Below are 24,819 nucleotides of genomic sequence, written 5' to 3' on the forward strand. Positions count from 1 at the left end.
CCTTTTTGTACTCTTCTATATTAACATAAAATAATTTTCAATATATTGTTTTGTCTTAATAAATATAAAGAGATTTTGAAAAGTCATCATCTGAAAATTAAAAAAAATAAAAATTAAATAGAAGTTTAAATTAAAAGTGTGTTTTTGGTATGTTTTAATCTCCCTCCCCATTATTTAGAAAAAAACTGGTCAATTCTATCGGTATTCACACTAAAAAGTAATATTCTTAGCATAAAAAATAATATTTTTCATGGATGATCAAAATAAGAGATCTGTCTCACAAAATACGACCCGTGAGACCGTCTCACACAAATTTCTGTCTTTTCATTATTATCTGGACAATTAGATATTCAACCCATGATCGCAACTGACTCAATTGCAAAAGCTTCATTCTGCTAGCTGAGCTTTATCCTCTACGCAAATGGAACATGTATGAAATAATCAGATGTTTCTTATACTGCTAGACAATTCTCGACTTGAACCAAAAACTTTTTCATATGAAAGTAAATCATCGCACTTATTGTCCAATCGATGGAACGGGATCATGTATTAGACACTACCAAAGAGTAGCATAAACCTACGACTCTGCTCGGCGCCGCCATGTAATTATTTGCGCGACACTATCATTTTCCCTCCACTCTCATTACCATACCTTTGTTTTCATAATCACAAACTTAGGATTCCATAATCGATAAACAATTAATTATTCACCACATATTATCATAAATTAAAAGTGGAGCCATGTATTCTTCCCTCCCCACTACTTCATCATTGCCCAAAATATCAAAAAAAAAAAAAAAATCTATATAAAATTTTAGATTGTACGTTTAAATTGTTTTTAGAGTTCACGACGCTTTCGTAGTCCGATTTTTGATAAAGATTTTCTGAAGTAGTCCTCCATGTTATGAAATGAAGAAATACTCCATATTGATTAAAAAGTGATTTCCCTCATTTGAAAATTAAATACAAGAAAAACTATTACTCCGTTATCGTGAGTGGCAGTGGCTAATTCGATTCTGGCATAAGGGTGATATAACAATTCCATTGTTTTTGGGAATATGAGGCCTAAAAGTATCAAATACATTAAGGCCGTTGGATCTTAGGTACGGATCCGAGATTGGTGAATGTAGTTCAATCTTATTAAATACTTGATTTTGGTGTCAAATTGAACTTCCACTTGAGTTTTGAATTGAAGAAAAATTCCAAATACCTCAGATTTGGTTTTGAGGAAAAATATCCACGTAAATCTACTATAAGCATCGACAAAGCTAAGATAGTAGCGATAACTATTGGTGGACATAGTGTGAGCCGGACCCCATACGTCGGAGTAAATTAATTGTAATGGTTTGGTATAGCTTGTTTTAGAGGAATGAAACAATAAACGATGACTTTTGCCAAGTTCACATGAGGAGCAAAAATTGAAATTGTCATTCATTGAAAGGAGAACATTACAGTAATGTAAAATAGTCTTTACAGTAGCTACGGTTGGGTGTCCTAGTCTATTGTGCCAGTGGTTAAGTATGGATGGTGCCAATGTGGGAAGATCCTGGAGCACTTGATTGGAAGAGGAATGAGCTGAAAAAGGTTGAGCTGCGAGGCAAGATGGTGCAAAGGATGGGAGAGGAACTGATTGTCCAAGGGAGAATCGATAGAGTCCCTCCTCATGCAACGTGCCTTTGAGGAGGAGTTTCCCTGATGTGCGATCCTTCACAGCACAAAAAGTGGGATGAAATTCAAAGAAAACACCATTGTCTGTGGCAAATTTACTAACACTAAGTAAATTTTTGGTAATCAGTGGGACTCGAAGGAGTTGCTTTAAATGAAGAACACGAGATGATAAAGAAGAATAAAATTGAGAATTTCCAATGTGAGTGATAGGCAAACCTGTTCCATCTCCCATATGAATTTTACCTCCACCGCTGTACTCAGATCCAAGGGACAAATTGGAGAGATCATTGGTGACATGATGCGAGGCACCAGAATCTGGAAACCACCATTCATCAGGAACTATCTCAGATTGTGTCATGGCAGTAGCAGCTGTAGGATTTTGATCAAGCACAGAACGAGCATGCTGGGCATTGGTAGGGGCAGTCCGATGTTCTTTGTGGGCAGGGACAAATTCTTTGTCAAACTTGTAGTAACATTTCTAAGCTACATGACCAGTGTAGCCACATATTTGGCATGTAGGGCGATTGTTGGTGTTTCCGAACCAGCCCTTTCTGCCTCCGCGATGAGATCGACCATAACCACGACCTCTTCGATTGGACTGTCCCTGCGAGTAGTTGTGATTCTTTGATTGAGATGCAGCGGTATAATTGACTGTGGGAAGAGTTCCTTCAGCATTGATCGTGTATGATTCAATGCGGCCTTCATGTGAGAGTAGTAGAGCTCCTACTTCGGAAGATGACAATGCTTCAATACGAGATGTCACATGCACCACAACAGAGTCGTATTCCATCCCTACTCCACCAAGGATATAAAGTATTTGATCGTCTTGAGAAATTAAATGGCCACATGATGCCAATGTATCCACAATACCCTTCATCTTGCTAAGGTAATCCTTCATGCTGAGATTACCCTTCTTTAAAGTCTGCAATTGAAGCTTGTATTGCATTATACGAGCTTTGGATCGAGTAACAAAAAGAGTAGAGATCCTTTTCCAAATTTGAGCTGATGTGTGGCAGCCAACCATCTGGCCTTGTACTCCTTCAGTCATGGAGGCTAATAGGAAGGAAAAGAGGAGTTGATCCTGTCTATGCCATGACACATATGCTGGATTCAGTCCTTCCGTATGATCGTTACTGGGAACGATTTTGGGTGGAATGAAGGATGATTCATCAATGAAGGATTCAAGACCCAGGCCACGAATGCCAGCCAATATTTGAAGATTCCACAGCAAGAAATTCTCATCACTGAGCTTGACAGAATTAATCTGATTTGCTGGGTTTATTGTTATCGGGTTTGTGGAGGAATTGGTGAACACGGTGGAGCTTGACCCAAGATTCGAAGTGGCTTCCGCCATGGAGCTCTGATACCAAGTTAGGAAAGGAAATAGGATGATAGTTTAGAGAAATATGCTGTGGGAAATCTTGTATCTCATTGATTACCGAATGAAACAATACAAATGTATTTATATACAATTGATAAGAATAAACTAAAATGAATAATAAAGAGATAAGTTCCAATATGTTATAACATCAAAACAGAAGACACTTCTTGTATCTTCCAGAAACATAACAGCTGAGATCCTCTTCAACCAAGTGCATGGTGCATGACATCACTTGACTGGTCATGTGGACTCGGGGTAGTATTAAATGGTAGATAAGTATGAGTTTTGAAAATAAAAAGACGCTGACAGGCTGAGCTCGGTGAAACAGACGCGCGCGGGACCGACTGATATACAAGCAATTTCGTTTTGAGGATAAAAAATACATCACATCGTTGACTGACTTACTGATATTCATTGTTGCACATTATTTTTGTCATTCGCAGTAACAACATTAAATACAGAGACAAAGCTCGCTGCTGCGCACATACAGAGACAACTGGGTGGAGGAAATGATAGTGAGGATCCTGCATCCATTCTTTCTACTCCTCCACACACTCTCTGTTTCCCCCATTTGAAAATTATATACAAGAAAAACTATTACTCCGCTATCGTGAGTGACGGTGGCTAATTCGATTCTGGCATAAGTGTTGTAACAATTCCATAGTTTTTGGCAATCTTCTAAAAAGCGTGAAGCGTCCCGAAGCGTGGATGTCGAGCTCCAAGCTTTTCAAGCTTAAGCGAGTTTAGGACGGGCTTAAGCGTGAAAAAGCTTTTTTTTATATTTAGTGTAATTGTAATTATCTCAAACCAATAAATAGATAAAATAATACATAAATATGATAAATTTAAGTCTGATGCATTAATTCTCATATTTTTAAAACATAAAAATCTCAAAATTACAATCTTTATTTGTGTTTGCAACTAGAACGCATTAAAAAATGATAAATATTTGTCAAATCATTGTCATACACGCTTAATCATAATTAAAATTTAAAAATAAACATCTAAATTATAAACCTAATTTATTATTTTAAAATAAAAACATACCGTCAGGATAAAAAAATAAAAAATAAACAAATGCGATTACTTGTATTTAAGCGCGCTTAATTAAAGCCTTAATTACGCTTAATTCCGTCAAACGGTAGTTTGACCGCTTTTTCTGCTTTTCTCCGAAGCGGGACGTTTTTGTCGAGCTCCAAGCTTAAGCTCACTTAAACGGAGCTTAAGCGGACTTTTTAGAACACTGATTTTTGGGAATATGATAGGTATGGATCCGGGATTGGTGAATGTAGTTCAATCTTATTAAGGTCACGTGGACTCGGGGTAGTACTAAATGTTAGATAAATATGAGTGGTCAATGAACATTGAGAAATGTGTCTTGTCTCACATTGAAAAATGTACTAATGAAAATCTATTTTATTAGCTCTATGTTTGAGCTATGGGTTTAGGTCCCAAAGGACACCAGAAGTTTTTAGAAAAGAAAAAAGAGTATGATAGACTGAGCTCGATGAAACAGACCCACGCAGGACCGGCTGGTATACGAGCAATTTTGTTTTGCGAACAAAGTATACATCACATCCTTTACTCGATTTACTGATATTCATTGTTGCACATTATTTTTGTCATTCACAGTAACAACATTAAATACAGAGACAAAGCTCGCTGCTTGCGCACATACAGAGACAACTGGGTGGAGGAAATGATAGTGAGGATCCTGTATCCATTCTTTCTACTCCTCCACACACTCTCTGTTTGTCTCGTCTTTGCCTAGTTTCCCGCCAAAACAAAGGAAAAGGCGCGTTTTTAATCATTACAGCTGCTGCTGCTTGAATCACACCCAACTTTTCCCTCTCTTTCTTCAAACCTGTGCGACCCTACACTCACGGCTCCTTCTTTCTATGTTGTGTTCTATATGTTACACGTACAGTATTGGTGCATGCCTACAAAGAACTGAGTTGCTTGTCTCATTTGCTTTAATGCTCTGTCTGTTTCTATTCAAAGCTTTGAAGACTATTTGGTTCTTTTTGTGAACTACTCTGAGCTTCTTTCGACAGTTCAGTCTCCACCCCTTTTTCACTCCGATTACTACTGCTGCGAATTTTTTACTCAGATAATTTGGTCTGAAGATTAACGAGCAAAGAAATCCATCATCGCTTTGTTTCTTTCTTGATTTGGCTTGTGATTTTGAGCTTCAACTGTTTGTAGTAGAGCGGCTCCACTGCTTTTAGGGGTTTGTTTTTATATTTATGCTTTAGTCTATTTGGTTACGAAACCAATGGAAGTACAGAGAAGATTCAAGTTTACGGAACACGTCGTCTCTAGTTCCAAGCTCGTAAATCACCGGATATCCGCCGCCGACGCAAAGCAAACCTGGAAAGTAGTTAGAATTGTTCTTACAGACGGAGACGCTACGGACTCCTCCGGCGATGAATCCGACTCCGCTGCGGGACTCTGCTTGCGGAGAGTTAAAAGGCACGTCAAAGAGATCAGCTTCCGCACACCGTCCATGCAACATCAACCTGGACAAGATCAAGATCGTTGCAACAAGAAGAGGCGGTGGAGGCCGACTAGAAATGACGTCACCCGCCGGAAGAAGTTCCGCGGCGTGCGCCAGCGGCCGTGGGGGAGATGGGCGGCCGAGATCCGGGACCCGACTCTCGGAAAACGGGTCTGGCTTGGAACCTACGACACCCCGGAAGAAGCTGCTACCGTTTACGACAGCGCAGCCGTTAAACTGAAAGGCCCCGCCGCTGTAACCAACTTCACTGTTACCTCCCCCGCCAAAGACTCCTTAACTGAGAGTGAGGCAATTTCTTCCGAAAACGACGCCAATCTGTCTCCGACATCAGTTCTCCAGTTCGAGGATTTGCCGACTTTCGATGGCCTATGCTACGACGTCGAGGACTTGGGGTTCGACTTCGATTTGCCGTTAGGCCTCCCGGGTGTCAGGATGTCGAGGGATCACCTGACCGACGAATTCGGCGAGTTTGACTTCGATGACTTCATCGATGACATCATCAACGACATCAGCTGATCTTGACGTGGCGCTGTATTATTGGCCACAAATCATGTCGGAAATCTGTTATTAAAAATTACGCGGATCTCACTTGTATTGGGATTTTTACCATCTCATAAAAATTTTTATTCTCCATTAACAATCTCCTTTAGTTTTCAAAAACTTATTAAAATATTATAAAAAAAATTAAAAAAAAGTAAAACTTTTATTCCCGCCCTTCCAAATATGTGTATATATATATATATATATATATAATGGGTGAGTATAAAATCACATCAATCATATAAATTTTATTTCTCGAAAATATATGTTATTTCCTATGGATTTATATTGATTGAATAAAAACCATTTGATTTGATTTTAATGATACTGATGTTGAGTAATTTGTGCCTTTTTAATTGTTTTTCAAATGGATATATCTAAGTATACGAGTCTGCCGGGTTTTTTGGATCTACATTTCACAAAAAATTACATTAGATTGTATACTCACGGAAAATTTAAGGTCCAATTCCAGCAAGTGTCACTAGTCCAGACGCAGGTTTTGAATTACCCTGAGCTTGAAATCACAAATAAGATCGTTAGGAGGGGGCCAGGAGGGTGTCCTGACGTAGTCTCTCCGACGCTCAAGTCAGAGACTGAGGATATATGGGGGAGCAGCTAAGGGTGCTGCCGAAAACAATATATTGAATTTTTAATCATACGCTCAAACCTGGTATTTATAGAAGAATACATGGGCTTGTCATGAGCCCTTCAACTGTGGGCCCTAGATTGGGCCTTATCTTAATAGGTTCATCTCTGGGATATCAGTATCATTTGTTAATTTTATGAGACGAACATTCTATCTGATAGGATACATGAAAAAATATTTTTTTAATCTAAAAAATATTACATTTTATTTCAAATATGGATTGGGTCAACTAACATTTTTAGTTTCGAATGACGGCCATTGTTGCGAGAGTAAATTTTTTTGTTTTGTTTTTTTTGTTTTTGAAGTACTAATAAAATTCTCATTTGACAAAATTAAGCAACAACACACGAACCCTAGCTAGCTAATACGGGAAAACAACATATGGTATATATTTTTAAATATAATAATACTATAAATTGTATTAATAGTTTTTGCAAATATATAAACTTGTTTTCAATTTTTTTGGATAAATAAACTTTACCCTTTTTAAAACCCTATAGACGTTTCTTAAATTTTTTTTTTTGTAGTATTTGCATTGCGATTAATCCAAATGCGTTTAAAATTTAATAGTAACAAAAAAACGATCAAGAATATTATTTTAATTATTTTTTGCTTCCAGAATATTAATTATTATTTTTTTGAGACCGGAAATTGCTTGAAAAGAAAAGGGATAAGAATAGGACTTGGATGGGACCAACGGTTGGTGACCAAATGTGACCAAACTCGACAACGTGGCCATTCACATGCCGCCGCCTTCCACTATTCAAACGTAATTCTTTTTCCAGAATATAAATAATTCAAATTTCATGTTTTGTATTAATAATACTCTTTGGTTACGTTTGGTTCAGAAGATAAAATAAATTAATGATTAGTACGTAAATGATAAAAGAAATGATTGTGATAGAAATATAATATATATCGTAAAATTGTATTTTGTTTGGTATGATTTTTAAGTGTGGGATAAATTTGAATTTTTTGATGAAATGACAAAATTGCCATTTTTTTTTCCCTTCTTTACTCCGGCGGCGGCGACGGTGTGGTGGTCGGCGGAGACGGTGGTCGGCCGGCCCGCGACGGCGGTGGTCGGCCGTCACTAGGCGGCGACCGACCTGCGACGGCGGCGGTATTTCGGCGGTCGGCCGGCAGCAGGCGGCGTCGGCCGGCGGTTGTCGGCGATCGTCGTCCAGCGGCGGTCGGCCGGCAGTCGGCGGGCGGTCGGTGATGGCGGTAGTTTGGATATAAGAGAAGGGTAAAATTGGAAAAATAGGATGAATTAAGTAAAAATATCATATTATAATTAAAATCTTACAACATATAAAATAATTATAAAGATTAAAATTAAAATTAAAATTAAAATTTTCTCGATTTTATGATGTATTAATTGTGGTAGCTAATTACAACTGAAATTATTCTGACACGTACAACATTTCGCACCGTTGCCTTAAATTAACCGATCCACGAGTTCAAAGTTAACATGGCCAACAAATGTTTCAGTCAACGAATGTAATAAATTTTTTTCTATAATTTAGGCCAGACATTATAGCATGTCTAACAATTTTTTTCGAATAAAATTTGTTCTAAAAATATATGTTTTACAAATAAGTTCTTAGTTTTTGATCGTAGAACATCAAAAAGTCATTTTTTTTGTGCTATCAAATTTAAAACTTGTACACTTATAATTTAATAACTTTTTTTGGAATTTTATTTTGAGATGTAAGCGTAAGCAACTTATTTGGTGCGGGGTTGAGAATGTTTTATTCATAAATTCGTGCAAAAGGATCAATGGGTAGAGATGAATGAAAATATATATTTTTCCAAATTTTCTTGGGGGCCTATGATTATCCAAACTATTGCCTACATCGTCAGATTTTCTTTGAGGTGAAGAATGTTACAGACTACTTATGAGGCCCCTTTTGAAGATGATTATTATGGTTTCTGCATGAAAATATCTCGTGGATCTAATCTTCTAAAATTCTTCTACCATCGTTACTTTTAAGTTTTGATTTGCACTTTTGCTTGGATATCATACAGATCATACATTTTGGTCTGGAGTAGAAATCGCATTCATATATGGATTAACCTTTATGCCGTGTTGTGTTCCTTGTTTCCTGTGATTTTGACTCAACCTGGAGGGTAGATGAAAACTACATATGTAACATTCCTAAGGTTTGAATAATCACCCCTTTGAGGGAAACCCCTATCATAGTTATAAAAGGAACGCACATGGCTGCGTCTGTCGCCTAGGCGCAGCCAGGTGCACCCCCAGGCGTGCCTAAGATGCGCGACTGCCGAGGCGGGGTGCTGCTGGGCCTGGGAGGCGAGCGCCTGTGCGCTTGAGTGATATATATCAGATTTTTGTTGCATACATAATTCACTACATTTATAAAATAAATGAAGCCCAACAAGTTTTAAAGCCCAATAAGGAAAGCCCATCCTTATTTAATGTTTGAGAAAACCCTAGATGTATGTTCCATCTGATTCCATCTGCGACCTGCGTCTACGAGTAGCAAATTGGAGAGTGCGACTGCAGCGGCTTACGTTCCAAATTCCAATCAAGGTAATGTCTCGTTTTCTAAATCTCTGATTATTCTAGCCCCATTAACATACTGTGCTTCATCATTTCATCAGAAATGATAACACCATCCATCACTATCAACTTGCATTTCTTCCCGGATGATTTGATTTGAATTCATAAGATAGTTATATCATCATACATGGGCAAAAAGACCAGTTCATTGTCTTCTGCCATTGAACATGCTGCAAAATATGAATTATGAACCTGCTGATTCCTGGAATTACTTGAATTATGTGCATGCTTCTTCTGTATTTTTCAGTAGCAACTTATTGGATTGAAATCACGGTTGTTTGTGTTGAAGTATCTATTAATGAATTTTTATTTATATTATATGCTATATTTGTGAAAAATGTTTACTTTAATAGTATAAGTTACTTTATATATATATGTTGAATTTTATATTCTATGTCAAATACGTTCTGTGAAGCTCTGGCTCGAAAATTATTTTTGGGCAGTTTAATTCAACATTTATTTCTGCTTTTATTCCACCTTTATGCAACATATCATGATACAAATTTTCATCTAGAACAAGGTCATCAATACCACGACTGCAGCTGATAAAGAAGCGAAAACTGGAGTTGAGCTAAATCTGTATCCATGAGATTGGTATAAACTGACTCCAGTGAAACCTAGCGAGGTGTTGCAGCCATTGTTGATGGTTTCGTTGAGATCTTTGATGGTAGCTTTGTTTGCAAAGTAGAAGTCCTTTTTGACATGTTCAAGGCATAGAAGCACATCCCTGGTGTGAGCCGCACACCCTCCTGCGCAGAAAGACTGGCCGTCACTTTTGGTTACATTCAGCCATCCTGACATGGTTAGCGTATATTTTTGTTGGCAGCTGTTAGATACCTGCATGTTATCCAATTATATATGCTCAGATGGTATGATTTTATGAAATTGATCCACAAATGCTCGTTGTGAATATTGCCCTCGTAGGAAAATGTTGTGCGAAAGCTGGAGAAATCTCTCTCCCAGTTCTTACATTCTGTAAGCAATAGTAAGCACTCCTCCAAGCTTGGATTGGACTTAAATTCACATTGTTTGTGGGATCCGTCGTGTCTGCAACAAATATTGCCTTGTAAATCATCAGAAAGCTAAATAACCGATGTCGAAAGATGCATGTATTTATTACGTGATTGAAGAATTTCAAGTCAGTTTGAGCTATTGCGCGAATGATGATCGTCCATTGAGATTTAAATCGAATTATTTCACTTTGTTTCAAAAAAATGTCTTGAAAATTCATAATGAATTATTCGAAATTCATGCATTTGAAAATCATGTTGTGTACACGGAATACTGTTACCATGTTGTGTACAGGGAATAAAGAAGAGAAATTACTCTCCGCTTTGGCTAAGCTGTGCGAGACGAAGAAAATGGCAAGGATTATGCCTCCTAGATTTTGCCATCTTCTGTCCATCTTTTTCCCTCTCCTGTTCTGTCTAAGAATATCGAATTTGTGAGTTTTATGTCTTTTACATCTTTAATTATATACATGAATGGTTGGCAGATTTAAAGAATATATCTACAATATCTAGGAATTTAGTTGGGCATTGTTGATTGATCGTAGGAAACAAGAACTATGTGGAACTGGAGCATATACTGTTGAACAAACGGCTAGATGAAATCAATGGCATCAACAGCACCTTCAATTTATTATCATTGTCAATTTCACACACAATATATATATTATTTTATTAAGTTTGAGACCATTAGAGTAACTAACTTTGGTGTCATGGTCTGTTTTAATAATTATTTATATTAATAAAATGTTAAAGTTTTAATGTAAGTTATATGTAGTTCAGCGGATAGAATCATTGTTTTTTGGGGTTTAGGTCATATGTTCAATTCTCAATGAGGTTATTTTTTTATTCTTTTATTTTTTGATTTATTTTTTAATTTATATATCAAAATTACAGTGCAGTCCTTCGCTATTTTTTATAATTATATTTTGATCATCATTTTTTTATTCTTTTATTTTTTCAATTTATTTTTAAATCTATATAATAAAATTACTGTGTAGTTTTTCGTTATTTCTTATAAATATAATTTGATCCTTATTTAAATATAAATCAAATGAATTATAAAAAATATTATACAAACACGTAACGCATGCGTCGATGGATTAGTATATATATATATATGTCTTGGTCTAGTGTGAAATGCTCACTCGAGAGAATGTTTGTAAGATAAATTAAACTTTTGATTAATAAATAAATTCGAACATCTATATTATGCAATATTCATGCTTGTTCACAGCATAGATACGACGAATATATTTTTCGGTGAGAAAATTGTGTGTTTTTCATTCGGACTATTGCTCCTTATATTTAATTTATTTGTTAGAATGTTTAAATGCTAACCGCTGTCACGCTCTCTTAATTTAACGAAAATAAATCTCATGTCAAGCTTCTATTTAGTATTATTTTATATATTTTTGTACCAATCTATCTCATCACTAAATATATTGACCACTTTCAACAAATTTTTTTTACCATATTAAAATATTTATTAACTAAGAGTCGAATGTTAAATTTCTTTTAAAAAGTTTTTTTTCAATAATTTTTAATCTGTTTAAAAACATAGAAGTCTGAATAACAGAATAAGTGAATATATAGGACGGATGAGATATTTGATCTAAAATGATATACGTGTTTGAGTGACGTTACGGTCTCATGAATTTTTATCTGTGAGACGTGTCAACCCTATCGATATTTACAATAAAAAATAATACTCTTAGCATAATAAATAATACATTTTCATTGATGACCCAAATAAGAGATCTTCCTCTCAAAATATGATCTGTGAGATCGTCTCACGCAAGTTTTTGCCAAATCCCTGTATAATGGTTATTTGAACTCCAAAAGCTTGAAAAGTTTCCTTAAATATATTTATTTACTATTTTTTTAATCACAATGGGATTAATGCATTTTCAAAATAAATAACAATAAAATCGAATGTCATATTTTTACTAACATTATATATAATTTATTCATGGAGGTAAAGCACGGACGTGTAATAATATTTTAAAACATAATACATCAGTCGAACTCCTCCTGTCTCCTGTTCCAATCATCGATAAAATTTGAAACTATGCCAATTATCAATTGTACAGCGAAATGATTCCTAAATTATTTTTTATGTTATATATTGTCTAAAGATGACAGCGAGACGATTTCATGACCAAATCCGAAACTCGTCCCGTGAAGCCGGTGGATCCGAAACGGGCTAAACCCTTGAGCCTGCTATTTTTTTTATTATAAAAAACACAAAATAAAAATATTTAAAAAGTAATTAATCATTAAAAATACATATTAAATTAATAATATTTAAGAATAAAAAGATATTATCACAAATATATCAAATTTTATATTTATAAAATAGTTTCAGACTGATATTGATATTAAACTTGAGACTCTAATGTCGGATGACAACGTTGTTTTAAGATCAAAAAATAAGTGAAAAAACATTATTCTCGAATTACATAAATATATAACTATATACAAAGATTAAACTATGCTTATTTTATTTTATTTTTTTTAAAAGAAAACTTGCAACTCAAGTTTGACAAATCAAGGTAGCTATTGATAATTAATCACATCATTAACTAACGAAAGGCACTTAGTGAACGTGTGCTTGGGTAAATCTACTTGCCGACCTACAAGCGAAGAAATTAATCAACGTAACATCGAGACATTTATTTCAACATTATGTTTACAATAAGACATCATATATAAATTAATCTGAAAAATAGTAAACATAATGAGTAATAACATGTTACTAACAAAAAAACGAGATGTATTTTCAATTCGATTCGACTCATGAAAAATTATTATTTTTTATAACAAAAACGTTATTTTTCACGATAAATGCGGATCAGGTCTACTCGTTTCATGAATATAAATATATGATACCGTCTTGCAAAAGACACAATCATTACTAATAAAGTTTACTAATGAGATAGATTTCAAAATAATTTTTGAATAAATGGTGTGATTGATATTTAATTAATAATATTAATAGATCTTCCATGACATATATATATACACACACGTTGAAATAACGTTTATTTATTGGCTGTATTTTTATTAAATGAAATATTAAAACGTTATCTCAACGATTTCCATATGAAAATATCATATATATATATATATATATAAATAATAATAATAATAATAATAATAATAAAGCCAAAACATAATAATTATTTATTTATTTTTGAAAAATACATTATTTTTAGACAAGTATCATACAGGTACATGTAAACACAAGATTTGACTTGGCCCATACCGTGTTTGCATGTACGTTTCCTCTTTGCAATAACCCTCCAAATAAATGCACACACACAAAAATAATAATTATATATTCCACTCTCTCTCGCTGAAGCTAGTAGATTCATCAAGAAATTATCAGAAAAAAAAGGTGAGGCATTTTCTGGCCATTCTCCCGCTTTCTTTTTCATCTTCCTCAATTAATTTTCGCAGAATTATTTTATTTTTTTCGGTAGCTTGTCGATTTAATGAAAATCCATCTTCCCAGAAGTGCCCAGAAGAATTTAATTCATCTTCCACTGATTTCTTTCATTCTTTGTTTCCTTTTTTTGTGGGTCTTTTTTCTAGTTTTTGCTGCTTGGGAGTATGGTTTACTGGAAATAGCTTACTTGCTCCTGATCTGAGGTATGCGCAAAATCTTGAAAGTTGAACCTTTTTCGCGAAGCTTCTGTTGGATTATTGTTTGTTGAATAAACTTGAAACTTTTTCCCATCTTCGTTAGTTTCTTGATTTTCACCCGAGATATCTAATCCCATTAATATTCAATAATTTTACTTCAAATTTATGCAAAAGAAGTTTCTGCATTTTCAATTCTCTGATTTTTTATTTTTTGGTTAGATAGATCAGCTAAAGTAGTCTTTGATATTTCAGTTGAAGTAGCTGTCATTATCACGATGAACTTGCTGTATCTATCTCCTTTCACGGAGAGTAGACTCTCTTTTTGTTTATATATAAATTCAGAGATTTAATATATTTAATTTAGTTTGTTATTTAAATCAATTTAATTTTAATAATATATAATTCAATTTTTTTGTAAAAATTTGTTAATAAAATTTATTATTTAATGATATTTTTAATGTCAAATAAGAAATAAACCTATATATTTATAGAATTATTATTATTATTATTATTATTGACTATGAGTTATTAAAGGAAGACAATAAATGCAGGTTGGCGGACGGTTGTACGCATATAATAAATGGCCCATTTTGAAATCTTTGGTTGCTTCCTATTCCAATTTAGTTATTAGGCATTTAATTTCTTTTATTGCAAAATAATTTATGCTTGTATAAGTCTTTGAATCTAGGGCAAGTAGGGATATGACATTAACCTGTAGTTTTTTTTTTATTTTTTGTTGTAAAAAGAAGAAAGATTAATTTTGTTTTTATGTATTACTATTTAGTTATCAAGTACCTTCGCATACAGATGAAATAAAGGTCATTGAAACTAAATTTTTTGGTTTATTTGCGTGTAAATACATTCCAAGTTACAAAATCTTGATCAAACACCAAGTTTTTTTTTCGTCGAACATACTCTCTGTCCAACTCTCTGTCCATTAGTAGAAGTGCTGCTTCGAATGCCTGTGAACTTTTAGATCAAATTAGCGGTGTTCGAGTCTTAGGTGCATTTCAAAAGTCATGTAGAAAATGAACATTTGATTCTTTTGTTCCAGCTTCCGTGTGCTGTTGTAGGAACTTTTGGCTTCAAGAAATTCATTCTTGTTTTATTAATCTGTTATACTGTTAAATTAAATTATGAAACGTTTACAGTAATCGATATTTCGGTGTATCACACGCGAGTTGAAAGAAGTTATGAAAATGATATGATCAGATGTGGATTTGTAATATGCACTTCGAGGTGCAACTCAGACAGTAGTAGTTAATGCTTATTTCGGAAAATATATATTTTCTAGGATGATTTGCATCTTTAACATTAATCTGTGTTTACATATTATCTGACTGATCCAGGTCTTTCATTTGTTTTTATCAAGAACTCAGAACTATCAGGTCACTTTGAGTTTGCAGTAATGGCATCAAATGATGTAAGAAACTTATTTCGACAGTGTCTTTCTTATTTAAGAATTTAAATCTAATCCTCCAAGCATAGATTGTTAAAATGGGAGAATTGGCCCTGCTCACTCCTTCTAGGTTTGCCCCTACATACTTTGATGCAATACATTGGATGCACACATATACATTATGACTGTTACAGATTAGTTTGTTTTTTTCCCAGTTTTTTTCTTGCTCGTTTCTAACGTGATCTTAAACTACTTTGCTATAGGCGAGTCCTAATAGAATGAAGAGATTGGAATCAAAGAAGTCTCACTCTTGGTGGTGGGATAGCCACATTAGTCCTAAAAACTCCAAGTGGCTGCAAGACAATCTTGAAGGTTAGATGTTTGGAATTGAACATACATTTAACATTTTATAAATCATTGCTTGGCTACATTTCGTTCAATTTTGATTAACATTGATTTGGTAATATATTCCATGGCTTATAAAATGCTTTTTGGGTACGCGATAAGTGTAACGAGGCACGTATGATGAACATTCAGTTAATGAAAAAGTAGTAGTAATGGAAAAATGATTTGAAACACTCATCTTAAAAAGTATAACATGTCTCAAAATGTCATTTGCAAAAACTCTTGCATATTATGGACTTTGGTTTCAACTATAATGTTCTTGTGCTCCACTTTAATAAAAAGTACGACGCAAAATATGATGAGTGTTTTTATTTCAGAAATGGATGATCTTGTCAAACGAATGCTAAAACTCATCGAAGAGGATGCAGATTCATTTGCCAAAAAGGCTGAACTGTATTTTAAGAAGAGACCAGAATTGATCGGTCTGGTCGAGGAGTTTTATAGAATGTATCGATCATTGGCTGAGCGATATGATATTGTCTCTGGAGAACTACGAAAAACCATGCCCTCTGATCTTGTATCTCAAGGTTCCGGAATTTCTGATGTGGGTTCAGAACAAAGTATCCGTTCTCCTAATCGAAAGAAAAGTCATGGTAAGTCTGGTTCTCGTGCTGCGGGATTTGATGTTTTTCTTGGTGGCGGCGGCGGAAGTGGCTTGGAATTAAATAATAAAGGAGGTGATTCGTCTAGTTCTGAATCAGAAACCGATGATTCCTCCATCGATAATTACAATATCACACCGAGCAATGATGGTGAGACGCAAGAGTTCCGTCAGAAGAATATTGAGTTAGAGATCCAGCTTAGAGAGGTGAATGAGAAGCTGAAGATGCTCCAAGAAGAGATTACTGAAGTGCATAAGAAATCCCATGATGAAAGTGCTGAATTTTCCTCCAAGATAGCTTTTTATGAAGACGAACTGCGAGTTACTAAAGAAAAGATACAGCATTCTGAAGAAGAAGTTACTAACTTGACAATCGAGCTTCAAAAGTATCATCAGTCTTTGGAAGATTCAAATAATCCTGTTACTGATCCTAGAGTCTTGGATTCAAGTTCATTACAGGAGCTAAGTCCAGCCCAAGAGCTCGAGGAAAACATCAATGGTTCGCAGGCGGAGGATTCGGACTCTGTCTACAAAATTCAGACGCTAGAAAAAGAGCTGAGAACTGTGGAAGAGAAGCTACGTGATTCGGTAGAGGAAATCCAGAAATTGAGGCAGGAACTTATGAGCAAGGGCTCGTTCATTCAAAACTTGCAGAATCAGCTCGAATCAGCGGAAACAGAGGCATCAGACTCAAAAAAGGAACTCGAGAAAGAGAAAAGAGAGGTCTCAGAGCTGCAAGACGAAATAACCAGGTACAAAACGAGCCTTTCAGATAGCGACCAAGTAATCACGGGATTAAAAGAAACGTTATCTAATGCCAACAATAACTTATCTGAAGAAAACGACCAACTTCAAGCACATATATCAAGAATGACAACGGAAAAAACTCACTTGGAGGATAGCCTAAAAGAATTGGATTTACGTTGTCAATCCTTAGAAGACGAACTGAGACAAGCCAAGGCTGGAAAAGACGAGAAGGAAGATGAATTCCGAGGTCAAATAGAATCGTTATATAATGCCATTAAGGGCTTATCTGAAGAAAACGAGCAATTTCAGGCACATATATCAAGAATGACAACGGAAAAAACTCACTTGGAGGATAGCCTAAAAGAATTGGATTCACGTCGTCAATCCTTAGAAGACGAACTGAGACAAGCCAAGGCTGGAAAAGACGAGAAGGAAGGTGAATTCCGAGGTCAAATAGAATCGTTATCTAATGCCATTAAGAGCTTATCTGAAGAAAACGAGCAACTTCAAGCAAGAATGACAATGGAAAAAACTCACTTGCAGGATAGCCTAAAAGAATTGGATTTACGTCATCAATCCTTAGAAGACGAACTGAGACAAGCCAAGGCTGGAAAAGACGAAAAGGAAGGTGAATTCAGAGGTCAAATAGAATCGTTATCTAATGCCGTTAAGAGCTTATCTGAAGAAAACGAGCAACTTCAAGCACTAATATCAAGAATGACAACCGAAAAGACTCGCTTGGAGGATATCCTAAAAGAATTGGATTTACGTCTTCAATCCTTAAAAGACGAACTTAGACAGGCCAAGACTGGAAAAGACGAGAAGGAAGGCGAATTCCGAGGTCAAATAGAATCATTATCTGATGCCAATAAGAGCTTATCTGAAGAAAAGGAGCAACTTCAAGAACAGATATCAAGAATGACAGCAGAAAAGACTCGCTTGGGGGATAACCTAAAAGAATTAGATTTACGTCTTCGATCCTTAGAAGACGAACTTAGACAGGCCAAGAGTGGAAAAGACGAGAAGGAAGGTGAATTCCGAGGTCAAATAGAATCATTATCTAATGCCAATAAGAGCTTATCTGAAGAAAAGGAGCAACTTCAAGCACAGATATCAAGAATGACAACGGAAAAGACTCACTTGGAGGATAACCTAAAGGAATTGGATTTACCTCGTCAATCCTTAGAAGACAAACTGAGACAAGCCAAGGCTGAAAAAGACGAGAAGGAAGGTGAATTCCGAGGTCAAATAGATCGGTTAAATGCTGATATTACTGAGAGGAATGAGCGTTTGGAAGAACTAAACAAAACCCTCGATTCATTAAAGCTCAAACACGAAAGTCTAAAGTTCAAGAAAGATGATCAGATCGATCAAATGAGCAAACATCTGCACCAACTGCATATGGAGCACGTCAAACTGATTGCTGGAGCCGAGAGGGCACGTAAATTGTCAGAGGAGCTGGGTTCGAGGGTTAAAGAACTGGAAAGGGAAGTAGAGAGGAAACAAGAGATCATTCTAGAAGGAGCAGAAGAGAAACGAGAGGCGATCAGGCAGCTCTGCTTCTCACTCGAGCATTACCGCGATGGGTATCATCAGCTTCGCCAGGTCATTTTCGGCCACAAGCGATTGCCAGTAATGGCATTGTGAGTTTTAGTCTTAATTTGAGGCATATCATGTTAACTAGCCGTCTTAGCTCCGAATTTTGTTTCGTCCTATGTTTCTAGTCCGTTGGTGTACCGGTTTTAGCTTTGATGAACTACTTAAGTTGTGGTAAGGTTGTCACTGAGTCCTGAAGGAATAAAAGGATGTGATACCAACAAGTGTAATGTGCTGCATTTTTCCTTTTTAATATTGTATTCTTACGGGCAGCATTAGCGTTCATCTTCTGTCCGGTTCAGATCCTTTTACTGGTCAATTCATTACAAGGCCTTTAGGTTTTTTTTTTTTTTAAATAGTATGTTATTAAAAACCATTACTTGTTCCTTGGTGGTTGTGACTTGTGGTGTGTGTATATATTTATTTATGTCAATTAATGAATTTTTAAACTTTTTTATATTCATATATTTTTTTTGTATGATTTAAAATACCTTATTTTCTATTGTCATTATTATTAATTACCACTGACTAGGCAATATGATGTTTGGTAAATATTATTCATACGTGTCATCGTCCACTAAACACATGATACGTCGTTGAATGATGAATCATAGTAACTCAATAATACGTCATGGTTGAATGAGTGATTAAGATTTATCTGTCGATCACATTTATCTTATGTTAAGTTGATAAGAACACCGTCATGTGAGTAGAATGAACAAAATCGATATAGCCTAATCTCAGAGTTGGGATTCGGTTGAATTAGTTTTCTATAAAAATATATTGGGGTTATTTTCTTGATTTCATCGGTGGTCCCATGTATTTAAAAATAATCCATGTTTTTCATTTTCTTATTATTTTTTAAAATAGTGACGCTACGGGTTGATCGCACGAAATCGTTTGACACCCTGTTGGCTATTTTATTATTAAACAAATAAAGTAAGTTAAAGGAGCTCTTTTTAAGATTAGTTGACTTTGCTCGGTTACAAATTCCCTAAAATATCAAATTCCACATATAATCATGACAAATTTCTCTGGACTCAAACAATAAATTTTATCTTATCTTTGAGTATGATAAATTTGTAGACAAAAACTTGTGTGAGCCGGTCTCACGGCTCGTATTTTGCGAGACAGATATCTTATTTGGGTCATTTATTAAAAAATATTACTTTTTATGTTAAAAATATTACTTTTTATTGTTTACATCCGTAGGGTTGACCCGTCTCACAGATAAAAATACGTGATACCGTCTCACAAGAAACCTACTCAAATTTGTATGAGTGATTCACAATACGATCTCACGGATATATTTCTATGAGACGATTCGTATTTAAAATAAAAAAATAATAATGGTCAGTTTTTGTGAATTTATTGTAAGCAAAATGTTATCTTTTCTTTGACAATAAACATATATAATTGGATATATGAATTCCTTGTGATGGATTGTTTTCTTCTCACTATTTTTATCATTTGATTTTTTTTTTCAATTGATATATATGTTTGTTACAATTTGAATTCGAATGCCAAATGGATTAAGGCTATCGGTATTATTATTCGATTGCTTTTCATGTCCAAATAAACTTAATCCCGAGGCGACGGTTCAAAACCAAGTCCGTCGCTAATATAACGCTAGGGGTTATAATTTTTTGGGGTTAGGTTTTGTTTGAAGATGATGTCCCCATCCGTGGTGGTAGGTTTGAAAAATATAAAGATATAATACATAACGTGGATAAATAAAAAAAACTAATTTATTTTTGAATTTATCCTAGATTAGTATATTCCATGTTAGAATTGAAAGATCAACTGCCCCATTTAGAGATCTTTGTTTATTTTTTTAGCAAAATTTTTCGATTTCAAAAAAATTAAAAATAATAAAATGTCACTTAATCATGAATAATTATGTTTAAGAAAAAAAATTGAATAACCATATATAAAATAATTAATTCCAACATCCGATAATTATATAATACAACGCAAAAATTCTTGTAAGACGATTTCACGAGTCAATTTTATAAGACGAATATCCTATTTGTATCATCCATGAAAAAATATTAATTTTCATGCCAAAAATATTACATTTTATTCTAAATACGAGCATAATTGACACATATCACAGATAAATATATGTGAAATCTTATGACAAAAAGATCTCTTCAAACAAAACACTAATTGAATAATCATTGTTTCCCACCGATATGCTTCCTAACAATCCTACAATTATTAATTTTTATAAATTAAACGTTTGACCTTAATTTTAATATTATAGGATCAAACTATAGTATGTTATAATAAAAATAAAGATTTTTTATTCCATATAGACACTAATGCGAGATATCGAGATGGCTATACTAAGTCACCATAAGTTATACATTCGTCGAGGCATATTAACTTATGAGATAATTACCCTACTAAGATAACGAGTAATTGAAACATGATTTTTGGCCGTTGCACGTACGATCTAAAAGATTAAAATTTTAAATTATCATTGATTATAACTTTTGATAATAAGATAAAGAAAAAAATTTGTGTGTGCCGGTCTCACGGATCGTATTTTGTAAGACGAATATTTTATTTGGTCATCCATGAAAATTTATTACTTTTTATGCTAAGAGTATTACTTTTTATTGTGAATATCGGTAGGGTTGATTCTTTTCACAGATAAAGATTCGTGAGACCGTCTCACAAGAGATCTACTCATAAAATAAACGCTTAAACCAAATGAAAATCCAAAATTTTTGAGAAATTCATTTATATATTTAGTAGCTACCTGGTTGTTTATATGAAGTTTTCATTATTAATTATTATACAAATTATATACAAGAGCATCACATTAGTAAAAACACAACATCGACTTTATTGTGATCTTTAGACCGCCATATCAACGTCACATAAAAATCAAAAAACATCATTCAAACTCTCCATTGTAAAAAAAAAAAAAAAAAACCCAAACTTTTTTATTGACTCACGATCAATTCAAATAACTCAACTAATATTTAAGGAGGCTCATAATCAATTCACAATATCAATTTATATAATTCAAATATTTATAAATTTTTAATTTATATATATGATATACCTTTTATATGCATTACTTATTTTTCATTAAAATATTAAATACAATATTTATTAATTGAAAATTATAAATTTTTATAAAAGTGATCGAAAATTTATATAATTAAAAAGAAAGAATACATAATAGCTACATTCAAACAAGATAAAAACTTGTGTAAGACGGTCTCACGGATCGTATTTTGTGAGACATGTTTCTTATTTGGGTCATCCATGAAAAATATTATTTTTTATACTAAGAGTATTACTTTTTATTGTGAATATCGATAGCAGGGGCGGAGCTAGGATTCAAAATTACCTAGAGCTAGCTCCGTCCCATACTGTATTTAATAAAATAAATAATTAACTAAAAATTTCAAAATAAAAAATATTTAAACATTGAGTTCATGAAAACATAGAATAAGAGTATTTAATACCTTCAAAACATGAAGCTAAAACACTGATGAAGTTGTGCTCTTCGATTATTCTTAGAATAAAACTTATTAATTATTAAATCATTATCAATTTTTTCAACCAAATCTCGTTTGATGTAAATTACTATAGAATCTCTGAAAAACTATGCTTTCATCTATTTACGAAGAGTTGTTTTAACAAGTTTCATTGATGAAAATGCTCGTTCCGTTGTTGCAGTAGAAACGGGACGAGTTAAAACAAGACGAATCAAGCTGCCAATTAAATAAATATATCATATTCGATAAATAAGTAAACGTCGTAGATAAAAATATATAAATCACGTGTCAATCAAATCGTAGGTTCCTGACAATTAATCTTCTATTAATTCAGAAATAGTTGATAAATTTTGACATCTTTCATGACCAACAACATCAAGTTTGTAGTGATCCAATTGCATTATCAAGTGATGCAAATCTCGTGAATCGAAATGAAGATAATAAAATTTCAAAACAAGTCGATAGATATGATCAACATTAAGAAGCTTAAAGTTTTCTTTAGGTTCCAAAGCACAACTATGTTTAAGAAGTTCAACTGTTTCATCCTTAAATCTATTATTAAGCTCTTCAATTTGAAAATCTATTGTAGCTGTAAATACATTAAATCGATAGTGGTGCTCAACTGTGATTGAATCGTTTTTCTGACAAGAACAGCCTGTACCAGATTTTAAAAACTAAAACCAAAATTCCAATTAAACAAATTGATTTTTTAAATTAATTCAGCTCGATAAGTTATTTGGATTGAAATCGATATTTTGTTCACCCATAGACTGAATTGATTTATGGCCTTATTTTAATTCCAAAAAGTATTTTTCAAATTTTTTACTCTTAAGAATCATTGCGGTCAAAAGTCAAAGTCAGTTCACATCATTTTTTAAAACCAACGGTAAAAAAATAATAATGATATTGACAAACATAACGGTAAAAAAATTAAAGATATTGACAAACATCAAAGAATAATATGGACATTAATAGAAAACAAAAAGCTTGATATATCATTTAAGTCATTATGCACAAAATTCAAATCATATACTATCACATACTATGATTCACATGAAAAATTTGCGCAATTTCTCAAAATCATTAATTTATTTTTCTCAAAATCAATTCTTATAAACATACACTAGTTCATACTAAAAAAATTAAAATTCTATAAAACTTTTAGTATTAATAGAAATTAAATAAAAATATAATAAAATATGTAGTAACAGCATAATTGTATTATCATATTAGCTAAATTTAATATATTTGTGTGTTATTGTAAATATAATCTAAAAAAATATTTGGAACTTAAAGCTAATTTTAAAAATCAACTTACATTAAGTTTTTCAACATTTTGAGAAAAATGCGAGCGAAAGTCAAATTTGATTATAAGTATTTACAGAAGATCATTTTAAAAAATTACTCATAGTTAACAAAAAATCTTCAAATTTGCATCAATAAAGTAAAGCTAACAAAACACAAAAATAAAAAAAATACAGAAAAACCAAAAAATAAAAATAAAAAATTTGTAGAATTTGGGTGAGATATTTGTATATGTGATCAGTTTGTCACACGTGTTAAATTCTATATCAAAACATTATTGGATGAATCTGTCATCAGTTTACCTGTTGACGTGATTTGCACGCTATTGCGCTCAGTCCGAAAGTTTTTAATATTCTCACCTACAAACTTGGTTACCAAAATATATCTATTATCTATCTCTCTATCATAAGGTTAAAAACATTATTTATTTTTAAAGATTTTGGTTCAATTTGTGATAAGTTTACTAAGACAGTCAACTGATATATATTACTTTGCACGAATTTGATTTTACGAGGCACGTGAAAATAATGAATTTTCATTAATGGTGGTGGAGAGAATCTCGTTCGGCTAACTCATAGCACTCACTATTCGAATTCTTCAATCCACCACGAGTTTTACCATTCGATCTCACATCAAAGCAAAACTCTTCACCTCGATTTTTAAGATAATACCTTAAGAGTAGATTCGAATAAATCATGTATCCTGTTATCTTCCATCGATACGAGAATAAGAAAAGTTCTATAAAAATCGTGTTATTTTAGTTGGTTCAAATAATTGTGTATAAAAGAAGTGTTTTGGAAAATAATTTTTTTTTTCATAAGTTCGATTGAATGTGCATGATCTTTTGATAATTTGAAGATGAATTTTTTTTTTCTAAAATGTTGTTTAAGAATCAAGTAGTTTAGCAAAAGTAGAATTTCACAAGAGTTTTTTTTTATAGGCAAAAACTTGTATGAGACGGTCTCACGGGTCGTATTTTGTGAGACAGATCTCTTATATGGGTCATCCATGAAAAAGTCTTATTTTTTATGCTAAGAATATTATCTTTTATTGTGAATATCGGTAGGGTTGACTCGTCTTACAGATAAAGATTCGTAAAACTATATCACAAAAGACCTACTAAAAAATGTATGGAATGATATCCGAAAGTTGGGATATTACACGGGTGAGTTCAACCTACCATTATTGTGTATCATCTCAAATCTATTTTCAACAATATATATTTATTATTAAATGGAAGGTCAATTATTTTT

The 24,819-nt window shown here is 33.5% G+C and overlaps 2 protein-coding genes, 1 long non-coding RNA gene and 1 other non-coding gene across 10 annotated transcripts; all 4 read left to right on the top strand.

Annotated features, from left to right (window-relative positions):
* Positions 1-4,682: 4,682 nt before the first annotated feature.
* On the top strand, positions 4,683-6,141 carry LOC142549953 (pathogenesis-related genes transcriptional activator PTI6-like). The gene has a single exon (XM_075659199.1). It carries the CDS (start codon positions 5,325-5,327, stop codon positions 6,081-6,083), a length of 759 nt encoding a protein of 252 aa, XP_075515314.1. The 5' UTR covers positions 4,683-5,324; the 3' UTR covers positions 6,084-6,141.
* Positions 6,142-8,579: 2,438 nt separating this feature from the next.
* On the top strand, positions 8,580-8,665 carry LOC142521579 (small nucleolar RNA SNORD34). The gene has a single exon (XR_012814289.1). It is a non-coding gene; the product is annotated as a small nucleolar RNA SNORD34 (small nucleolar RNA).
* Positions 8,666-8,863: 198 nt separating this feature from the next.
* Positions 8,864-11,194, top strand: LOC142549977 (uncharacterized). Of its 2 annotated transcripts, XR_012821287.1 has the most exons (5): positions 8,864-9,310; positions 9,855-10,142; positions 10,265-10,325; positions 10,646-10,784; positions 10,896-11,194. It is a non-coding gene; the product is annotated as an uncharacterized LOC142549977 (long non-coding RNA). The 2 variants fall into 2 exon arrangements; XR_012821286.1 differs by lacking the exon at positions 8,864-9,310 and having other exon boundaries at positions 9,836-10,142.
* Positions 11,195-13,648: 2,454 nt separating this feature from the next.
* On the top strand, positions 13,649-19,044 carry LOC142549958 (uncharacterized). Of its 6 annotated transcripts, XM_075659220.1 has the most exons (6): positions 13,657-13,744; positions 13,943-14,001; positions 15,345-15,418; positions 15,658-15,766; positions 16,117-16,820; positions 16,863-19,044. In XM_075659220.1, exons 3-6 carry the CDS (start codon positions 15,404-15,406, stop codon positions 18,792-18,794), a joined length of 2,760 nt encoding a protein of 919 aa, XP_075515335.1. In that variant the 5' UTR covers positions 13,657-13,744; positions 13,943-14,001; positions 15,345-15,403; the 3' UTR covers positions 18,795-19,044. The 6 variants fall into 6 exon arrangements, with proteins under 6 accessions (XP_075515320.1, XP_075515329.1, XP_075515332.1 ...); XM_075659205.1 differs by having other exon boundaries at positions 13,649-13,747; positions 13,945-14,001; positions 16,117-19,044; XM_075659214.1 differs by having other exon boundaries at positions 13,649-13,747; positions 13,945-14,001; positions 15,368-15,418; positions 16,117-19,044.
* The last annotated feature ends 5,775 nt before the right edge of the window (positions 19,045-24,819 follow it).

The sequence above is a fragment of the Primulina tabacum genome, chromosome 1 (assembly GCF_025594145.1).
Source record: "Primulina tabacum isolate GXHZ01 chromosome 1, ASM2559414v2, whole genome shotgun sequence".
Lineage (NCBI taxonomy): Eukaryota > Viridiplantae > Streptophyta > Magnoliopsida > Lamiales > Gesneriaceae > Primulina > Primulina tabacum.